Source organism: Corapipo altera, unplaced genomic scaffold, assembly GCF_003945725.1.
Source record: "Corapipo altera isolate COAL_440 unplaced genomic scaffold, ASM394572v1 98, whole genome shotgun sequence".
NCBI classification, from domain to species: domain Eukaryota; kingdom Metazoa; phylum Chordata; class Aves; order Passeriformes; family Pipridae; genus Corapipo; species Corapipo altera.
This window is the reverse complement of record NW_020884914.1, coordinates 6,974,226-6,994,607: the sequence shown is the minus strand read 5'-3', so window position 1 is coordinate 6,994,607 and position 20,382 is coordinate 6,974,226. Positions and strand designations below refer to the sequence as shown.

At 50.9% G+C, this 20,382-nt stretch overlaps 2 protein-coding genes across 5 annotated transcripts in view; one reads left to right on the top strand and one right to left on the bottom strand.

The window, feature by feature from the left end:
* CUNH16orf71 (chromosome unknown C16orf71 homolog) overlaps window positions 1-1,155 on the bottom strand; it is a 94,700-nt gene extending 93,545 nt beyond the window's left edge. The window contains exon 1 of the mRNA XM_027654892.1: window positions 800-1,155. Within this exon, the coding sequence (XP_027510693.1) occupies window positions 800-1,155 (356 nt within the window). The remainder of the gene's footprint in view (window positions 1-799) is intronic.
* Window positions 688-19,513, top strand: ANKS3 (ankyrin repeat and sterile alpha motif domain containing 3). 4 transcript variants are annotated; one of them, XM_027654929.1, is made up of 18 exons: window positions 688-807; window positions 5,687-5,784; window positions 5,931-6,103; window positions 6,481-6,679; window positions 6,882-7,003; window positions 7,690-7,771; window positions 8,431-8,566; window positions 8,877-9,035; window positions 10,103-10,228; window positions 10,687-10,802; window positions 11,114-11,281; window positions 11,789-11,913; window positions 12,539-12,680; window positions 13,519-13,691; window positions 14,834-14,931; window positions 15,915-15,998; window positions 16,477-16,571; window positions 16,801-19,513. In XM_027654929.1, the coding sequence occupies exons 1-17, from the start codon at window positions 759-761 to the stop codon at window positions 16,557-16,559; spliced, it is 2,133 nt and encodes a 710-aa protein (XP_027510730.1). In that variant the 5' UTR covers window positions 688-758; the 3' UTR covers window positions 16,560-16,571; window positions 16,801-19,513. The 4 variants fall into 4 exon arrangements, with proteins under 4 accessions (XP_027510730.1, XP_027510734.1, XP_027510731.1 ...); XM_027654933.1 differs by lacking the exon at window positions 688-807 and adding an exon at window positions 1,110-1,277; XM_027654930.1 differs by lacking the exon at window positions 688-807 and adding an exon at window positions 2,923-3,026.
* Window positions 19,514-20,382: the final 869 nt, after the last annotated feature.

The following is a 20,382-nucleotide window of genomic DNA, read 5'->3' as shown; positions in this document are numbered from 1 at the left end:
TATCAGTCAGCTAATGCCTCATCTTCAGTGGGAGCAAGCAGTGTTTAAAACAAAGACTTGTCAGCAATAACCACAACAGGCACTTTCTGGAGAGCTTGGGCATGGAGGTATTAGGTCTTAGGTTGGACTTGATGATCTTCGAGGTCTTTTCCAGCCTTAACGACTCTATGATTCTAATTGAGACATAAGATCCTGAGCCTTTCCGTGTCACTAGAACTGACGTTTGCTGTCACATCCACCTCGACAGCGTCGCTGGGAGGGAGCAGCTGAGAAGACACAGGCAATGGTGGGAGACAGAGCTTGGTTTCAGGGCTGCATTCAGGGGCACGGGGCAGGGGATGAGCCACCGCAGCCCGGCCACAGCCCAGGGACGGGCCCGGGGTGAGGGACCCCAGGGGGACCCCCCTCAGAGCCCCCCCAATGGCGGCCGCGCGGCGCACGCGCACCGTCCCCATGGCAACGCGGCTCCCGCGCCCGCGGCCCCGCTCCCTTCCCCTCACTCACAGCACCCACCGCCCCGCTCAGCCCCGGCCCGGGGCCGGGCCGCGGGCACAGCGAACCGCCAGCAGTCGGGACGAGCGGCACGGCCGAGCGGTAGCGCCCAAGGGACCGCAGGGCAGCGACGACTCCTCGCTACAACCGCCAGTCCCAACCCCCTCGGCCGCCCTTCGCCCCGCCCAGCCCCTCCCATTGGCCCGGCGCCGCGGGGGCTCTTGGGTGTTGTAGTCCGCGGCGCTGGCGGGCGGGCCGCTCCCAGCATGCCTTGCGCGAGCGGGGCCAGTTCCGGCGGGGCGCTCACCGGGGCAGGTGAGGGGGCGGAGGGGCCGGGCTGGTGCTGAGGGGGGGAAACCCCTCGGGGTTGTCTCTGGGCGCTCTCCGGTCTCGCTGGGCCTCAGCGGTTCCGACCCGCTCGCTGAGCCGGGCGCGCGGGGTTGAGACCGCGTTCCCAGCAGGGCCTCGGGGGAGGTGCGCGATTAACGGGCCTGGGAACCGTTTGCCGGGAGATGTTCGGTAACGGCCGTGGGGCGGCCGGTTTGACAGCTGCAGCCGCGCCGGGGCCCCCGCAGGGGCGTCGTTGAGCGAGCCCGGCACTGCCCGGCGGTGCCGAGCCCTGGCGGTGCCGTGTCCGGCTGCCTTGGGCGCAGCCCCTGCCATGGGATGTGTGCTCCCTCACGCTGCGCCTGAAGTGCTCTTGTGCCTCTTATCTCATTTTTCTAAGATTGCATTGTGTGCTTTAACGTGCCCGAGAATGCCAGGCTCGTGGTAGAATTACTAAGGTTGGAAAAGATCTCTAAGATCATTGAGTCCAAGCTTTAAAAGATGAAGAACTTGGTGTATTTTCAACAGTAGTATTGAACCCAGGTGTGATGCGTCCAGGAACCCTTTCTGTCACACCACTACCGTCTGGAACCTGATGTGGTTCCTGCAGCTGTGATGGGTGTCAGCAGTGCAAAAATGAGATGTTCTGGTTCTTGTTGTTGTGGCTGAGCTGGTAACAACTCTTTGTACCTGTACAGGGAGGTAACAGGACTTCTAACTCCCTCCAATAGGTTGTTGCTGCATTTAGGGGAAATAGAACTAAGGAGCAGAAGTGGAGCATGTTCCTGCTCTCACCTTGAGTCCTGTGAGCAGTTCTGGGTGCCAAGGTTCTAAAGCTACTGAAGAGTGTCCAAAGGAGGGATGTGAGGGTGGTGAAGTGTCTGAGGAGTTGCTCAGGGCACTTGGTGTGTTCAGCTGGAGAAGAGGAGACCTGAGGTCAGACCTCATCAGGGTCTGCAGCTTCTTCACGAGGGGCAGTGGGAGGAGCAGCTCCAATCTCTGCTCCCTGTGACCAGGGACAGGACCCCAGGGAACAGCTGGAGCTGTGTCAGGGCAGGGTCAGGTTGGATTTCAGGAAAAGGTTCTTCCCCCAGAGGGTGGTTGGGCTGACCAGGCTCCCCAGGGCAGTGGCACAGCCCCAAGGCTGCCAGAGCTACAGGAGCATTTGGACAACGCTCTCAGGGACAGGGTGAGATTGTTGGGGTGTCTGTGCACAGCCAGGGGTTGGACTTGATGCTCCTTGTGGGTCCCTTCCAGCTCATGAGATTCCATGATTCTCTGTTATCAGCTTGATGGCTCAGTTGGAAGCTCCAACAACCTCCACACTTGTGCTGTCTTGAGAGTCATGTGTGTTTTGTGACAGAAAGACCCATGTGGGTGTCACTGTGCTGGTGGAAGGACATGTGAGAGAAAGAATTGAGCAGAGCCAGTGCAGCTGAACTGGTGAGGGGTGATTGCTGAGCAGAGTTGGATTTGTTCTGTGCTGGGGAGTGGTTGCCTCAGTTGCTTCTCAAATCACCTCTCATTTATTTTTGTGTGGCTCTTCCATCTACTGTCTCATGTTCCTTAGGCTTATCCTCCAAAAAGGTGCATTAAGTACTAAGTTTTTATTGTTTAGGGTTTTTTTCTGCCTTCTGTTTTGCTCAAACAGCAATCTCCAAATCTAGGGCAGTGTGGGGTTTGCTGCCTGCTCTGAGCCTCAGCTCTGTAGGGTTCTGATCCTGATAAATAGCTGGGTGTTGATGGAGTAAATTTAATTAACAGCAACCTCACAGGTGTCATGGCTTACTTCAACTGGTGAATAAGTTCAAGGCTGCTGCTCTTCCCTTCCCCATCTCAATGGGATGGGGAGAAGAATCAGAAAAGAAAGCAAAAAACCTGATGGCTTGAGATAAGAACAATTTAATAATTGAAGCATAGCAAAATGTAATGATAACAGTAATTATAATGAAAAAAAAATAAAATCCAACAGAAACAAGCGATGCACAACAGAGTTGCTTACCACCTGATGGCTGATGCCCATCCCATATCCAAGCAATATGGGCCCCTCCCAGCCAACCTCCCCAGTTCATATATTGGGAATGATGTCCTGTGGTATGGAATATCCCTCAGGCCAGTTCAGGTCAGCTCTCCTGGCCGTGCTCCCACCTGGCTTCTCTGGAACCTCGCTGGCAGAGCATGGGAAACTGGAAAGGCCTTGATTTAGGGTAAGCACTGCTCAGCAACAACGAAAACATCAGTGTGTTACCAGCATTATTCTCATCCTGCATCTGAAACACAGCCCTGCATCAGCTGCTGGGAAGAAAATGAACTGTGTTCCAGCTGAAACAAGGATAACAGGGTTGAGGAAGGTCTCTAACAAATGTTGCCTTGGTTATTCTGCCCCAAAGCAAAAGAACAGCCTGTAAATGTTCAGGAGGTCTTTGTCAAGCTTATTCTTAGTAACTGAATCTCCCTCAGTACTCTTGGGTGTACTTTTACAAGGATTTTTGTGGGTTTTAACTGAAGTCTTCATTGCTATGACTTGAGTCTTTCTGTGGCTGCCCCATCCCTGGAAGTGTCCAAGGCCAGGTTGGACAGGGCTTGGAGCAACCTGGGCTGGTGGAAGGTGTCCCTGCCCATGGCAGGGGGTGGAAGGAGATGGGCTTTAATGTCCTTTCCAGCTCAAACCATTTGATGATTCCATGATATTCACCCTGGCCACAAATAATGAATTATTGCTGTTGTCCTCTCTGCAGCAGCCAGTTGTGTATTTGAGGCTGGTGTCACATGTCCCCTCCAGGCATCTCCTTTTCAGACCAGACCACCCTGATTTCATTTCACCCACGTCTTTTCATTTCAGCCCTGAGGGCTCTGATCACTTTTGTTGTTCTGTAGGTTGTGCTCCACTGTCCTCAGGTGCTTACAGAGCTGACATCATGCTCCAGTTCAGTCTGAGGTGAAATCTGAGAGTTTAAAAACAACAAAAAAGCAGAGATGGAGGCAGGGCACAGTGCAGGTGGTAGGAGTGAGGCTGAGTGCCTTGAATGTTCTGAAGTCCAGCATAACCTGTCTGTCCTGTCAGTATTGCCCTGTTGACTGTGATCACCTCACCAAGGCTGTGTTGGTCACTTGTTACCTGGGTGGGGCTGATTCTGACAAACACCAAACACCTCTGTGGTTTATAATTAATGTATCCAATTAATAAGGAGGGCTGCAGAGACAATGAGCTTCACTTGCATCTGAATATGCTTCTGCAAACCTCCCTGGATTTCACCTCCTTTCACATGCCTTTTTGCCTTCCAGGAGCAGCTTTAATCTGTTGTAGTAAGAAACATTTCTATTTTCCTCCTTATGAGCCACTTAAATCCACTTCTATCTCTTTGTATTTTGATTTTGAGGTGTTCAGGCCTTTCATTTGTGCTCTGCCCTGCATATTCTTGCCTGAGAGCTCTGGGTTGCCCAGTGTAATACAAACTGCTGCTATTAAGTAAAATAAGTGCTTTTGCACATATCTTAAGGAAGGAAATGTTTATCACCAGCTTATTAAGTAGAATAGATGGTGCTTTTGTAGTCTTAACAAGCTGAAGGAGGGGAAGAAAAGGAAGGTGTGAGAGAAAAGATCCAGGTGGGGAGTGAAGAGGTAGGAATTAAAGGTGGTTTCTTATGTTTCTTGGTGTTTCCAAGACAAAGATTCACAGTTGATCAGAAAATATAAGTATGGTTTTGAAATGTTACAGCTGAGGGAATCTAAAGAGCAACTGCTCCTGAAAAGCCTGTTTCTGCTCTCTTTTATTCCTCCCCAGTGCCAGATTTGGCATTTGCCCGACCCCAGAGTGAATCAATCTGAGGAATTAAATTGTCAAGAAATTATCAGGAAGAAGAGAGACCTCTTTATGTTGGCTTAGCTGCCCAGCAGAATATGTGGTGGGACCAAGCAAAGCCCAGAAATGCTGCATGGTGGGCAGTGACACTACAGGGAGGGGAAAGCACTTCCATGGGATTGACTGGAACAAGCTACCCAGGGAGGTTGTGGAATCTCCTTCCCTGCAGATATTCAAAACCCCCCTGGACACGGCCCTGAGTAATGTGCTCAGGGGGACCCTGCTTGAGCAGGGAGGTTGGGTGAGATGATTTCCAACCTGAACCATTCCAGGATTCTGTGCCTGGAGCTGCAGCTGAAGCCCTCAGCTGATGGATGCAGCTGTGTTGAACAGCTCTTTATGAAGTGCCAAACAAGAGCACTCCTGTGAGTGGTTATAGTGGTTATAGTGATTAATCTGTGATTGCTCCCTAAGGCTGGGAATAAACCTTGCAGGTAGTGCTGGAACTGGAGGAACTGTGCAATTAGGTTATGTCTGCAGAATGGTGGGCATGCTCCCATAATGAATGGGCAGGTGCTGCTGCTCCAAGTGTTTCAGCAATTTCCAGGATTCACAGAGACAGGGCTGGGCTGCATCTGAAGAACTGAAGCAATAAATGGTAGAAACATTCTCCTTACAACCTGATGACAGTGAAGTGTGAACCCTGTTCAGGTGACATGAACCACTTTTGGGAGCAGTGGGCAGTCGTCATTATTAGTGACTGTGTCTTAATTTAAGCAGGGCCATCCTGTAACATAAGACAGTTGGAAAAAACCCAGGAATGTCTGACACATGCATTCTTAATTCTCTCTTTGCATTATAAAACATGCAGAGCAAGAGTTACATCCTTTTGTATAACACTAAGCATCTTAAATAGGTGTTTAGTCTTCTCTTGATGAGGGTATCCAAAGCTGCCTTAGGCATGTTCAGATTAGAAGGGAAGGAAATAAAGCCAGTGCTTCTGAAATCTTAATATAGGATTTGAAAGATGTGGAGTTTAGCATTATTGCCTTTTATTTTTCCAGTGTATTCGAATCCCAGAGTCCCCTGCAGCAAGAGAGAACTTTCAGCAAAATCCCAGCAGCTGTTCTTGCCTCGGGCTGAGGAGTGGATCAGAGTAGAGGTAGGAATTTGAAACGCCCCAGCTCTGAGCTGACCTCACCTTCCAAGCCTGTGGCACCTTGGAGCTGTATCTCCAGTGGGTGATGCCTTGGTCTGTGGAAAATGGGGGTCAGGAGCTAAACGTTGTGCTTTGCTTTGGTTCCCGAGGGCGGGATGTCGGAGCTGAGTGACGAAGCCAGCGAGTCGGAGCTGCTGAGCCGCAGCCTGTCCATGTGGCACGGGGTCGGGATGATCTGTCGGGAAGAGCTGGATGTCCCTCTGGACTTGCACACAGCCTCCTCTGTTGGGCAGTATGAAGTGGTGCAGGAGTGTATTCAGCGGTGAGAGGGGCTGGGGTGGGCACAGCCCTGGGGTTACCTCTGCCAGGTGTTGTTCTCCCTGGCTGCCGCACCAGTCAGTGCAGCAGGGACACATCCCTGGAACTCCCAAAGGGTTCTGGGACACCAAGATTCAGGGGCAAGTCTGCTGATAAAAATGACTTCCTTAGTGATTTAGCAGAAGGTGTCCCTGCCCATGGCAGGGGGGTGGAACAATATGGTCTCTAAGGTCTCTTCCAACCCAAACCGCTCCATGAATCTGTGGTTTGGTGGAAGTTGTACTAGAGCTGGAAGGAATTCCATGCAGGCTTCAGTTCTCAAATTTTTTTCAGTGCAATGATGGTAGCAAGAGGAGCTGATTTCTTTCCTCTGTTATTTAGTGAAGACCTGGATTTAAACCAGAGGAACCGTGGGGGCTGGACTCCACTGATGTATGCCTCCTACATTGGCCATGACAACATCGTGCACCTGCTGCTGGAAGCAGGAGTGAACGTGAACATCCCAACCCCGGAGGGCCAGACCCCGCTCATGCTGGCCTCCAGTTGTGGGAACGAGAGTGTTGCTTACTTCCTTCTCCAGGTGTGTATCCCATGATAAATAGGTAAAGCCACAGCACGTGGTTTAAATGCTCAGGGTAGGGTTGTCCACGAGCTGCAATGTTGTGTTGTGTTGTGAGTTCAGCTTTGTGCAGGGATTTAAACTCTTGGTATCCCAGCACAGAGGGGTAGTAAAAGCCCGAGCAGAGGGGGTGCAGTAAAGGACATTGTCTCTTCTCTTGAAGCAAGGTGCAGAGCTGGAGATGAAGGACATTCATGGCTGGACTGCCTTGTTCCACTGCACCAGTGCTGGGCACCAGCAGATGGTCAAGTTCTTACTGGAGAATGGGGCAAACGCCAACTGCAAGTAAGGAGGAGTCTGTCATTTTATTGTCATTTCTCATTCAGATAGGAAGGCAACAGTTGGCACATAAACATACTCCAACTCAGACCTGCTTTTGTCTTCCCCTGTACCTTAGGACGTGTGGCACAGCTGATACAAGGACAAACTGTACACTGAATGGCAATCTGCCCATGTTGCCCTGTTTATTTATTACTAAGATCAAGAGAAATTATATTTACTGCTTGTTTAATTATGAGCTGAACTCTGAAAGCAAAAGGTGCAATGCCTTCTGAACACAAGTGCACTTTGCAAGTCTTCCTCTTGAATTCTCTATATACTCAGAGTGCAGTTTGATTTTTGAAGTGTGCAGTGCATTCCTGTGCCTTGGGAACTGCTGTACGTTTATGCACGTGGAATTGCTTGAGGTCAACGAGACGTTCTTGCTTTATTAGCTCCTGCAAAACTGATTTTGCCTCTAGAAAGCAGATCTGCAGCTGGAAGAGTCACCTGTTGCTGTACAGCCAGTCAAGTAACACTGAATCTCCACGGGGAGTTTTTCTGGGATAGACCAGAGTGCAGTAGAACAGCCAGTATGTGACAGTTTATGATCAGCAAAGGTTGAGGGATGGAGATGTTCTGTTAGGGTATGGCAATAACTGCCCACAGTCCAGCTGTGATTATCCCAGTCCATGTGTTTGTTCTCTCTCTAGGGAGCCAGTGTATGGATATACACCTCTGATGGAAGCAGCTGCTTCTGGCCATGAGATAATTGTTCAGTACCTTCTCAATCATGTAAGTGTTGTGACAGTTCTCTGTAAAGTTGAAAGTCTCTGCCTCCAGCCCTCAGAGGAAGAACCACAAGTTTGACACCAGCCATTTTTGCAGTGTTATGTTTGATCCTCGATGACAGTCAGAAGCCTCAGACTTCCAGGATTGCTTTCAAAGCATCTGTTTTCTGCAGACTAGTACTGTGATTTTACACTGACCTTGCAAGAACAGGAGTGAGACCTGATTGTAGATTTAATTGAATAATGACTGAATTAGGAAACAACTAAAGCTGTAGTTTTTCTACTGTGTTTAAAGGCTTGCATGCTCAGGCTACTGGGCATCTTCTGCCTCCAAAGCTTTATTAGCATGCATGCCTCTTAAACAGTTTGGTTTTAACATCCCATTTAAGTTGTCCAGCTTCCCACCAGAAGGAGGCAGCAATACAAAACACTTCTCAGATAAACAAGTTCCCCATGCACACAGTCAATACACCTGGACTATTTGGCATTCAGGGACTGGGGACACTGTGGATAAATAGGAAGGCATCAGTGTATTATTGGAGCTTGAACTGTCTGTCAAAGGTGAGCCTGTATTTCTGATGGAGGAACCAAGACAGTCCTTGGGGTTTTTTTTATATAGTGCCTTCTGCTATGTGCATTTAAACAGGTATTTTTTTTCTGCAGGGAGTGAAGGCAGATGTCAGAGATAACACTGGAGCCACAGCACGGACACTGGCCATGAAGTATGGACATCCAAAGATTGTGGGACTGATAGATTTGCATGCAGCCCCAGTGCCCAAGGTCTTCTGCAGGGGCCCAGGTAACAGATGTTTTACCTTGTTCATTTTAAGATGGAACCTGAAGTGAGGTGTTCAATGTTTTGAAAGCATATTACTGTGTGTATGGGGTAGTGCTAGTTGGTCTATCCTGGAAATTCCAGCATTTCTGAGGATGGAAGAGTCATGAATCCAACAATTTTTGTCTGCTATCCCTTTTCTGACCTAGTTGAGTTGTTTCACCCTCCCTCTTTAGCATTTTCCTCTTTCTTTCAACTGCATTTTCAGGACCAGTAGCAAATTAAGTAGGTAAATTACTTACTGTGCTGCTAACAACATGTGTTTGAACTACAGGAAAATATGAAGAGCTGAGTTCCTCAGATGAATCATGTTCTACTCCCCAGAGACAGAGACCTGCTCGTAGGATGAAGGGTCCCAGCATCCACGACGGGCCCCAGGCTTTGGCAAAGATCACAGCAGTTGGGATCGGGTGCAAGAAGCTGTCTTGCTATGGTGAGAAGAGTTAGGAGCCTGACTGAGAGTCCTCTGAGGTCTTTCTGGGCCAGCAATTCTTTTTCTCTTCGTTTGGAATTCGTGTGTGTTTTGTACAGGACAGAGGCAGTAAACACCATCATACAAGGCTATCCAATCTCTGGTTTAGAAAGAAAACCCCTTGAATTCTTTTGTCAAGGCTGGATATTGATGAGTGGGACACTTCCCTGCTCCTACCTCCATGACTGCTCCCCTCCCAGCTTCCCTTTTTGAGGCAGGCTCAAAAGTTGGAGTCCTTCTCAAGCTGATGACAGAGGAAGTGATCACACAGGCCAGGAAATCACTGATCATGAAAGTGAACTCGCTGCTCCTGGACCTGTCAGTCTTTTGCCTTCCCTGATGCTTGAAATACTGCTAAAAATGAGATTACAAAACCTTTGCAATAGGCCAAGAGACAGACAATACCAGCTCAGGCTTCAACCCCTGGATGCAGTGGTGTAAAGTTTGTATTCCTGTGCCATAGGTATTTGTCAGGTTGATTACCTGGTTGAAATAATGAAGGATATGGACTTCAAAAGGATGTTCAGAGATCAGTTCCTTCTCTCAAAAACAGATATGTATTATCCCACAGGCACTGTCTGTATCAAAATGATACTGTGAGCTTCTTAAATGGCAGTGGGATGCTCCTGGTGTTTTAGCACAGTTGCAAAGGGGTTGGTTTTGCAGGGTGTGCTGGGCTGGGGATGGGACACAGTTGGCACCTTGCTCTCTTGAGCAAATGGTTTTGCCCTTTGATAATTTGGGTGTGAAGAGGAGAGGAGATGCTGAAAGCTGCTATTTAAGATGCATCTCTGTTATGAGGTTGTTTCCTCTGACTTCTTTTCAATGCAACTATGGAAGTACAGCTGCTGTGGGGTGAGGGAGCATCTGCATTTCTCAGGTTTTCTCTGTGCCTTTCAGAATGAAACCTGCCAGTTGAGAAAACAGTCTCTTGTTTTGAAATCCCTGAGTGGTTGTATTTTCTGCTGGAGCCTCCCTGCTAACTTGTATCCTAATCTTAGTGTGTTCTCCCTTCCTCTTGCACACAGAGGAGGTCCCCCCTCAGGGCTATGTCACCTTCAGTGACGATGGCAGCTGTGAAGGAGGTGACATCCGGAACCGGGACGTCACCTCTCCGATCAACGAGCAGGATGTGGAGAGCAGCAGCAGCCGGGGTAGGTCACTGGCTGAGAAAATGGTCCAGCTTGCAGTGCACACCTGGATGGGAGTCCAGCCCTTGGCTTGCATGCTCCTTTCCCACTAAGATGTTGAAATTGGAGTATCTGTCCTGAGGGAAGGCTGAGAAAGCTGGGATGGTTTAGCTACAGAAGACAAAGCTCAGTGTGGGGATCTCATCAATTTGTACAAATAATCTGAAGGAGAGTGTGAAGGAGAGGCTGTGTCCAGTGGTGTCTGTGGTACTAAACAGACTTGGGGAAAGATTAACGTCTGGGATCAGATGTGATATTCTGTCTCAGGGTTGTCTTGTGTGATGAGTGCTGCATGTGAAGCCTTGCTCTGGACTTCTCCTTCCTTTACACCTCCAGGAGGTTCTGCTGGCAACTGTGTAGCAAAAACAGAATGTAAGAAGTTGAAGCTGACCTTAAAACATTTTTTCCCTATTCCTTTACAGAGGATAATGTTTTCTCCAACAACAACTTGGGAACCATCAGGAGCAGCAGCAGCAGCAGCGAATGCCTGACCAGAGCCCTGGGAGTCAGCAGTGAAGGCTCCTTGGAAAGCAATGAGGTAGGGTCTTCAATTATCCTTTCTCTGCCTTCAGCTTGGCCAGTGCTGTCACCCTTACACAGCCTGCTGTGACTCTACTTCCATGGGAGGTGAGGAAAGGTACTGCTACAGGGACAAGAAAACCAAGGAAGGGGAAGAGGTTGGAGGTTATTCCATGGTTTAAACTCACAGCTCACATGGTTCAAGGCAGCTCTGGGGCTGATATACAGAAGTGCCCTTAGGTCTTGAAGGAGTCTGTACTAGTGATCCTGACATCCTTGCAGACTCCTCCTTGGCCTTTACGTTCTGTGGGTGTTTTCTCTCTTTTCCAGGACTCTGACCATGCAAACAGTCCCCCAAGTCGGAAACAAGCCAAGAGCTTTAAGGTCAAGAACCGCTATAGCAACAGTGACAGCCAGTGGAGCCACTGCTCAGGGAGGGCTGGGGGCTCTGCTCAGCACGTGGTCCTTCCTGAGCCCCCTGCCTACACAGGGCCCCAGGTAACTGCACACAGTCAGTCATACAGCCTGTGTCACTGTAACAGGCCTGGGAGGCTTTTCCAACGTTGCCTAAGCTGCTCTCTTGGATAAAAGGGAAGTTGTCACCAAAACACCTTTGATTCCAAACCTCTGCCCAAACTTAAATGCTTGTGAAACAGCAATTTCTTGTACAGATAACTGTTTACTTAGGTGTTGCTTTTGCTTGGAGGGGTTTTCTAGACCTTTCAGGCCTGTGGGTGTGCTATCAAACTTAGCAGTGGTGTGGGCTGGGGTAGGTGTTAGTGTGTCATTTTTCTCTGCACTTGCTAGAAGAGGCCATGGCTGCAGCAGAGAGTCCAGTCCTGCCCTGTTGTGTGAAAGGGCAGGGAGCCAGGGGAAGCTGTGTTTGCTGCTGGAACCCAGGAAGGTGTTACAGCAGCATGAGGAAGCAGATACTTATGATTAAGAGAAATGGTAATACTTTTTGTTTGTGAGGGTATAAATAAGTTTGGTTTGGATGGGCTGCAGGACCTGGCAACGTTCCTTGAGCAGATTGGGTGCCTGAAGTATCTGCAAGTGTTTGAGGAGCAAGACGTTGACCTGCGGATCTTCCTGACCCTCACAGAGAGTGATCTGAAGGAAATAGGCATCACGTGAGTGTCGTGGTGTTCTCATCTTACCCTTACAGACCACGCACAACCTGGTCAGGAAAGTTTAGCTAGTGGGTGCTGCTCTCTTCTGGCTGCCTCTACACAATTTTGATACCCCCTAGTTCTTGGCTGTAGCACACTCGTGCTATTCACAGAACCACAGAATATGCCAAGTTGGAAGGGACCCACAAGCATCATTCAGTCCAACCCTTAGCCCAGCACAGGACCATCCCCAAGAGTCTCACATGTGCCTGAGGGTATCATCCAAACACTTCCTGAACTCAGCCTTGGTGCTGTGACCACTGCCCTGGGGACCCAGTTCCAGTGACCAACCACTGTCTGGGTGAAGAACCTCATTCTAATATCCAGCCTAAACTTCCAGTGACCAACCACCATCTGGGTGAAGAAACCTCATTCTAATATCCAACCTAAACCTCCCCTGACACAACTTCAGGCCATTCCCTCAAGTCCTATCACTGATCCCCACAGAGAAGAGATCAGTGCCCACCCCTCCTCTTCCCCTCATGAGGAAGTTGTGACTGCAGTGAGGTCTCCCCTCAGTCTCCCTTCTGGCCTAGAGACAGATGGTGCAGGGCTTGGCCCCTGAGGGTTTGCACTGTGCCCCCAGGCTGTTTGGACCCAAGAGGAAGATGACCTCTGCCATCGCCCGGTGGCACAGCAGCGCTCGGCCGCCCAGCGATGCCCTGGAACTGGCCTATGCAGATCGACTGGAGGCTGAGATGCAGGAACTGGCCATTCAGCTGCACAAGGTGAGCCTGCTGGGAGCTGATCAGGGCCTCACACGCTGCAAAAAGTGACTGGTGGTGTGGTTTTGTGTTGTGCCTCTTATGTCTTTTCCCTTACCCCAGGCTATAACTCCTAGTGGGCACACTTGGTGTTGAGTTGGTCAGATAACAGTTGGACAGGTACAGCTTATCAGCTCATGGAATATGCTGAGTTGGAAGGGACCCATCAGGATCATTGAGTTCAACTCCTGCTCCTGCCCAGGACACCCCAGCAATCCCACCCTGTCCCTGAGAGCATTGTCCAAATGCTTCTTGAGCTCTGGCAGCCTTGGGGCCATGACCACTGACCTGGGGAGTCTGTTCAGTGCCCAACCAGCCTTGGGGGAAGAATCTTTTTCTAGTATCCAACCGAAACCTCCCCTGACATAACTTCAGGTTATTTCCTCGGTTCCTCCTTATCCTCTGTGCTCCATGCTTGTGAAGCCTTTGTATCTGCTTCCCATCCAACTGAGAACTATAGGAGCCAGGGGCAGGATACGAATCCCTGCTCTTTTCGAGCAATGTCATTTTTATGGTGAAGTTGTGCAGCCATCAATGAACAGACTTGTGTTGGTTTGGGAAAATTCCACTAATGAATATATTTGTAAATGGAGAGGAAGGCAGGATTGTAATTTTGGGGCTGGGCTTGGTGTGGAGAGAACCTGTACTCAATCTACAAACCTTATCCAGCTTCCTTTCCCACTGGAAAGGAACCATCTGGTTGCCTAAGCCATTCAAATGACTTCAGAGCCATGCCAGAGTGGCAGGAATGAGAGTGATGTGCAGTAATCCCAGCCTAATCCCCTGTTCTGCTCTGCTGCAGAGGTGTGAAGAGGTGGAGGTGATGAAGGGCCAGGTGTGCCAGGAGCAGAAGCTGCGTGCAGTGGCTGAGAGCTGCTTGATGGAGCGGGATGAGACCTGGAATGCCATCCAGTGCCAGCTCAGAGAGGCTCAGGCCATGACCAAGGATGCTGGAGTCCTGCTGGATCAGATCAAGTAAGTGATTCCCAGGAAATGGCACTGAGGCTACTGGGAAATGGGGTTTGGGGTCATATTGGCAGTCTTACAGGTGATGTTTAGGGTGAGGCAGGAGAGCTCACCAGGAACAGAACCTGAACCCATTTTGGATCCTGCTGACTCTCCCTAGTGGAAAGCCACAGCTATGGGAGCAGATGTGAAGCCCTAGTCAGATGTACGAGCTGTAAGTGGCCTGACTTTTTGGGAGTGCTGGGTGCTCCTGTTTCAATTAGAAGGAACCAAAAGGCTGAGGGTTTTGTGCTTACCCAGGGCATACCTCGGTGATCAGGTGAATGCAGAAAGGAGTTAACTTCCAAACCCTTTCAGAGGACTCACAGTGTCCTGCCCTGGCTAGTGAAGAACACTTTCCTTGCAAGTCTGACACCCAGCAGAAAATCCTGCCCTGTCCATTCACCCCCACCTCCTGACACACCTTTTTATTGACTTTGTGGTGCTTTTCTCTCAGCCCCAGTTGGACTCCTGTCACAGGCCCTGTTCTGTCCACTGGTAGAACAGGCACATCCTTGGAAGTGGCATTAATCCTGCTGCTTATGAACTCTAGCCCAGCAGGGAGTAGGGTGTGCTCCCTGAGCTGGAGCTGGATCCAGAAGGACAGTAGAGCAATATTCCCAGCTGCAAGAGGCAGAGCTTGGCTTTTTCCCTGACAGAGGAGCTGAGGCTGCCTTGTAGAAGGGCCTTGCCATGCTCTGAGGATACACTGCTTGAATTGATGGGATGGTGATGACAGCCAGAGAACTTTTGTGCCTTTCTGATACCTGTCCGAAGGTCACTTCCTTCGCCCATTAAAAACCTTGGATCAGTCTTGATTCTCACACCAACCAGGCACAGCCCCTGCTCACCCCAGCCCCTCCTTCTCGTCCCCCCTCAGCTCCTCTATGAATGAGGCAGATTGCTGTGGGTGGAGATGGGGCACAGTGATGAGCACCCCAAGCTTTGGCTGGGGCACATCTTCCTCCTCCCAGGAAGGAGCAAGGAGCAGTTTGTAACCCAGGGCCTTAGAGGCTGTCCCTGGGCACCCCAGGCAGGCTGCAGGAGCACACAGAGCTTTGTTGCTAGGGGAGTCCCTGTGCCCTGCTGATGGGCTGTGTGTTGTTTGGCAGGAGCTGTCAGGCAGAGCTGTCCTCCCGGCTCACCCCGGAGCGGGTGGGCAGCGCAGTGCCCGACACCGGAGAGAGTCGGCGGCCCGGGGAGCGCCCAGGTGAGGAACACCCCAAACTGCAGAGATGGCTGCAAGGAGGGGGGAACAGGAGGCCCCAGAGCCAGCCTCGTGCTTGTCTTTCCTTGATGAAAGGATGAAGTCAGAGAGTTGGAAATGGATGAGCAACCAAACCCTTGCACTGAATGTAAAACGTGCTCAGGGGAAGCGTTTAAAGCACTCGGGGTGCTGGGAGCTTAACTGCAGCAGTTTCACAGCAACTTTTGGTTCTCAGCAAGTGGGAAATTTGGGGGTCTGGCAAGTGCTTGTGGATAGAAATGCAGAGGTGTAAGACAGGTGTTCAGTGACACCTGCTTTTTGGGCCTCTGGCTGCACTTGGGTGTGTCACTGCACTGGAGCAGGGGCTGAATCAGAAACTGTGGTTGGTTCCCTATCCCAGTTTGGGGGATTTTCCTGTTCAGCTTGTGGGGCAAACACCTGTACACCTCTGGGTAGACCTGGCCAGCAGCTCCTTATTGCAAGGAGTTAGCAAATCATCCCTGACAGTGTTCAAGGCCAGGTTGGACAGGATTGGAGCATCCTGGTCTAGTGGAAGGTGTCCCTGCTCATGGCAAGGGGGTGGAGTCTTTAAGGTCCTATAAGGGAGATGGTATTTAAGGTCCCTTCCAATCCAAACCAGTCTGTGATTCTGTGATCCTGCTACCCGTGACACACTTCTTTCTGTTCTTTGCTTCCTGTTTTAAAAGTGAGACAGAGATCCCGTTGAATTCTGTCCACTACACTTAATCGCTGAGATTTTTAAATATGACCCAGACAGTATAAAAACATAAATTCCAAAGTGGTAGAATTGTCAGAAAACCACCTCAGTTTGGCACAGGCAGTTCCAGCACTCTTCCCGTGTGACTCAGAATTCCAAACTGGAGCCACTTTGGGTGTGGATGCTTCCCAGCAACACCAGCCCTTTGTCTCTGCTCTGTCACAGAGAGCATGCAGATGGATTAACTGTGTGGCTTCTGTCCTTGCAGTGCTGGAAGGGTGGCCACCTTCCCTGAAGTCCCTGAGCTTGCCTGAGCTGTCAGCTGTGCTGGAGGAATGTGTGGAAGAGATGGGTAAGGAGGGAAGGACTCTGGGCAGGTGAAGGGGCTGTTGTGCCAAGGGAAGGCCTGGCTGGACGGGTTTCTGATGGCTTGGAATGGTAATTGAGAGGGACCCAACAATCCCTCCTCATTCAGGGAAGGCTTCAGGCTCTGAAGTTGGTGCAGGCATTTTCTTGTGCTTCTTCTCACTGCAGATCTGGGGCTCTGCCTCATCCTCTGCTGAGAGGCCCAGGCTGAGAGATGGCTCCTGCATCTCCTGCTCAGTGGTCAGAGCTGCTTGGGAAGTGGTTCCCAAAGCCTGTGTCCTGTTCTCCTGATGACAGGAACTTGTCCCAGCCACAGACAGAGAGACACCCTCTTTTTGGGATGCTGGAAGCTGCAGGGGAGCAGGCAGCAGGAAGACAGCCACAGCAGTGGCTGAGTGCAGCCTGTTTTCCCCTTTTCCCTGCCCTGTTCCTAACACTGATTTTTCCCTTTGGTTTGTCCTCAGGAAAAGCTCTGCAGACTGTGACTCAAAACCTCCAAAGGCTCCAAGCCCCGGGGCAGAGTGAGCCAAGCTGGCTAGAGCCGTAACAAAGCAGGAGGGTGAGTGGGAATTACTGCCATCCATCCACAGGGACAGGCTGTGGCACTGAGGTACATCACCCCTCGCTGCCAGTCCCAACCAGTGCTCACTCACAGCACACACACCAGGGCTGGGCTCCAACTAGTCCTTACGTGCCCTCTGGTTGGTTTTCCCTTTGGAAAACCCTTAGTCCCCTCGTCTCTCTGTCCCACCAAGGGGTGACTCTCCTCTGTTTCCCGGTGGCCGCAGGAACACCGACGTCGGGTGACTGTTCCACCCGGAAGCTGAAGGAGCGCGGGAGCCGTGCCAGCGCCGCGGCTCTGCCGGGCACCACCACAGCCGGGGGGCCTGGCAGGAGGGCTCGGCCACCAGAGAACACACGTGGGAGGACAAGGGGCAGCAGAAGACGACAGCCAGCAGCATTCTGGGCCTGAGTGCTGCCTGGGTTCCCAGGATCCTTGTTCACGCCGGAAGGTTTGGGTTAGGAGGAGAAGCTCTGAGCTCAGAGATTTTACCTGCCTTAAGATTCCTGCAGCCCTTGTTGTTCAGGTCTGTGTGGTGTTAGAAAGTTGGCAGTTATACACAGCAATCAATTAATTATCCTTTTATGCATCCCAACCTCCTCTCCATCTCTGAAACGTGTCCTTGGCTCCTCCTGTGCCACGTGGATTGGCACAGAGGATGTATCTGAGGCCATAAGGAAGACAGGTTGTTGTGGAGGGGTGAAGTTTGTAAAGTTTGGCTCTTTGAGCTGCAGTGAAGCTCTGTTCCTAGTTGGAATGTCTGCTCTACTGCCATCCCAGATCTGGGCTTCAAAACCTCTTCCTTCAGCCAGCCCACCCTGGTTCTCTTCAGATTCTTGCCCTCAGGGGTTGTTTGTGATCACATGTTGTAGTTGGGATGGAATTCCCCAATTTACTGCTCCCCCTGAAACATTCCCAGCCATGCTTATTCCCTCCCCCTGTGGTGGGATGGAGAAGAGAACTGGAGACACAAAGGGTACAGATCGAGAGTTTAGATAAGAACAATTCACTGGGAACAGCAATGAGATAAGAAAACAAATAGTAACAGCAACAATATTAACAACAGAGGGTACAAGAGAGGTGAACAATTGTTACCCCCCTGACTAAAAGGCACCCCTTTCCCCCAGCCCCTCTGTGTGGCAGGAGGTAATACAGAATAACTTCCTGGTCCTGGTCATGCCCCTCCTGGCTACTCTAAAAATTAACCCTGTCCTGGTTATTCCATCCCCAAAAGAGCCTGTTTTTGTGGTGAATGCTTTGTAGCTGCTTTGCAGCAAGAGGCTGTTGGTCTGGTTTGTCCGTGCCAAGATCCCAGCACTGGCAGTGGCTGCAAGGCAGATGTTCCCCTGGAAGTACATGAGAGAGAAGGAAGAGCTCAGGACTGTTGAGCTTCCCATGCCTTTGGCAAGCAGCAGAATGCCAGGGCAGCAGAGCAGGAACTGAGGGATGGCTCTGTCCCCCATGGGAGATGGGCACAAGAAACCACATCCCAGATGGAGCTGTGGTGCAAAGCTTTGGTCCTCATCACTGCCTGCCTTTCATTGGAATAGTTCTGCCAGGGCATTCTTGTGTGGGCATTTTCAAAGAACAGTGCAGGAAGAGGTCCCTCCTCTGGGAGCTGAGAGTGGCCACAGGGGCTCTGGTGACAGGGACTTTGGTGTAAAATGGTTTCCAGCAACTCTGTTCCCATTTATTACCGAGTCTTTTGAGGGGGGGAAAAACAACAATGAAGACCTGAGGTCTGTGAGTGATGGCCTTGATGAGTTGAGAAAAGTGTCTTGGGGAAGAGGATGAAACTTTGTTCCTCTGATTTTTGGGTCTTGGTCCAAAAATAATGCCAAAATACAAAAATCCATTCTGGCTCCATTCTTTGAGCTGGTCACCCCTTCTGATGAGCTGCCTGAGGAGTCCCCTTGGGCAGGGTTGGGAGCTGGTCTGCCTGTGTAACAGGGACATCTGTTCTGACTGGGGGGTCTGTGCCTCCTGGGACAGCCTCGGGGCACCCACTGTCCCAAACCAGGCAGGTGTGGCCCTCTCTGCTGTGCCCCTGCCCCACTGGCAGCTCCTGTGTGCTGGGGGTGCTGCTTTCTGCTCACATTTAACTCTTAAACTCACGACAACACACTATTCTTTCATTTTTAGCAAATGCCACAGTGCACGTGGCACCCAGTGCCAGCTGCAGGACAAGGCTGCAGGAGCTTCATCCTGAAGAGTTTTGATGAGGTGGAGCTAATTCTCCTAAGGCAGCATCCCTGGAAATTCCTCAGAATTTCTGGAGGTTGTGCTGGGAAGAGTATTCTGTGCTTTGTCTCTCATTCCCTGTCAGTGGACGAATGGGGCCTCCCTAGCCTTGGCAGTGCCTCTAGCTGCATTATGCAGGTTTATCAATGCTGTGTCCCTTGAATTTAAGGCAAAACCACCTCAAAAAAACTCAGGGAAAGGGCCTGGGAGCACCTGGGGAGCGAGGGAAGCTCTGGCTCAGCAGTGCCTTCAGAACTGGGTGGGCTTTGCAGGACATGGCTGGAAGGAGACTAAACAGATTTAGGTTTGGCTTTGCTCAGTCTTAGAGTGGAAAATATGGGGTTGGAGGGGTTAAGATGGTACATCCAACAGATTGTAGTGCTTGGGAGCCTGGGAAAAGGGGAAAGATGGGGCAGTGTGTGAGTGAAGGAAAAGGAGAGGCCCCAGAAAAGGTGCTGCAGGAGCCCAGGTGTAAAGGCTTCAAGGGGTGTGAAATCAGACAAGGGGATGCTGGGGTGGGAATTTTCTAGAACAGTGTTTCCCTGAGGAAGCAATTCCTTAAAGAGGATGTTAACCAGCATTTCTTGCTGCCAGGGTGGCTGTGCAGGCACCAGGGAGCCTGGTGCTACCCTAAGGCAAGCTGTCTGGGGAAAATAGTAATTGCTAACTTGGGATAAAAGAATAAAAACTGAGAACCTGTTTGTGGTGTGTGGGTTTCTCTGGAGGGAGCTGGACTGTGGAATCATGAATTAGTTCCCTGATTTATTTGGAGCAGTGGGTAATACATACAGTGCTTTCCAGCTTCCTCTCCCAGGTGGTTGCAGGCTCAGGGGACTGGGAATGCCTCATCCCTGGCTTCCCAGCCCTGCCCTGGCTCCTCTCAGAGGTGCCATCCTTGCAGCACTACCTGGGTGGAGGATGTGGGAATCCATTAAGACCCCGAAGCACCCACAAAAGAGCAGCAAATCAGCACCTGTGGAGCTGCTGGAGCAAGTCCAGAGGAGGCCATGGAAGTACTCTGAGTCCTGGAGCCCCTCTGCTCTGGAGCCAGGCTGGGAGAGCTGGGGGGGTTCACCTGGAGAAGAGAAGGCTCCAGGGAGACCTGAGAGCCCCTTCCAGGGCCTAAAGGGGCTCCAGGAGAGCTGGAGAGGGACTTGGGACAAGGGATGGAGGGACAGGACAAGGGGGAATGGCTTCCCACTGCCAGAGGGCAGGGTTAGATGGGATATTGGGAAGAGATTGTTGTCTGTGAGGGTGGTGAGGCCCTGGCACAGGTTGCCCAGAGAAGCTGTGGCTGCCCCATCCCTGGAAGTGTCCAAGGCCAGGTTGGACGGGGCTTGGAGCAACCTGGGCTAGTGGAAGGTGTCCCTGCCCATGGCAGGGGGTGGAAGGAGATGGTCTTTAAGGTCCCTTCCAACCCAAACCATTCTGGGATTCAGCTCTGGGTACCAAAGAGCTGTGTCCCTCCCTTGGAGCAGACAGAAGCTTGCTGAAAAATAAACATTTATTTACATCTGAAAAGAGAGTTAATGTGTAAAATGGTCTCATGGGGGCTACATCAATCCAG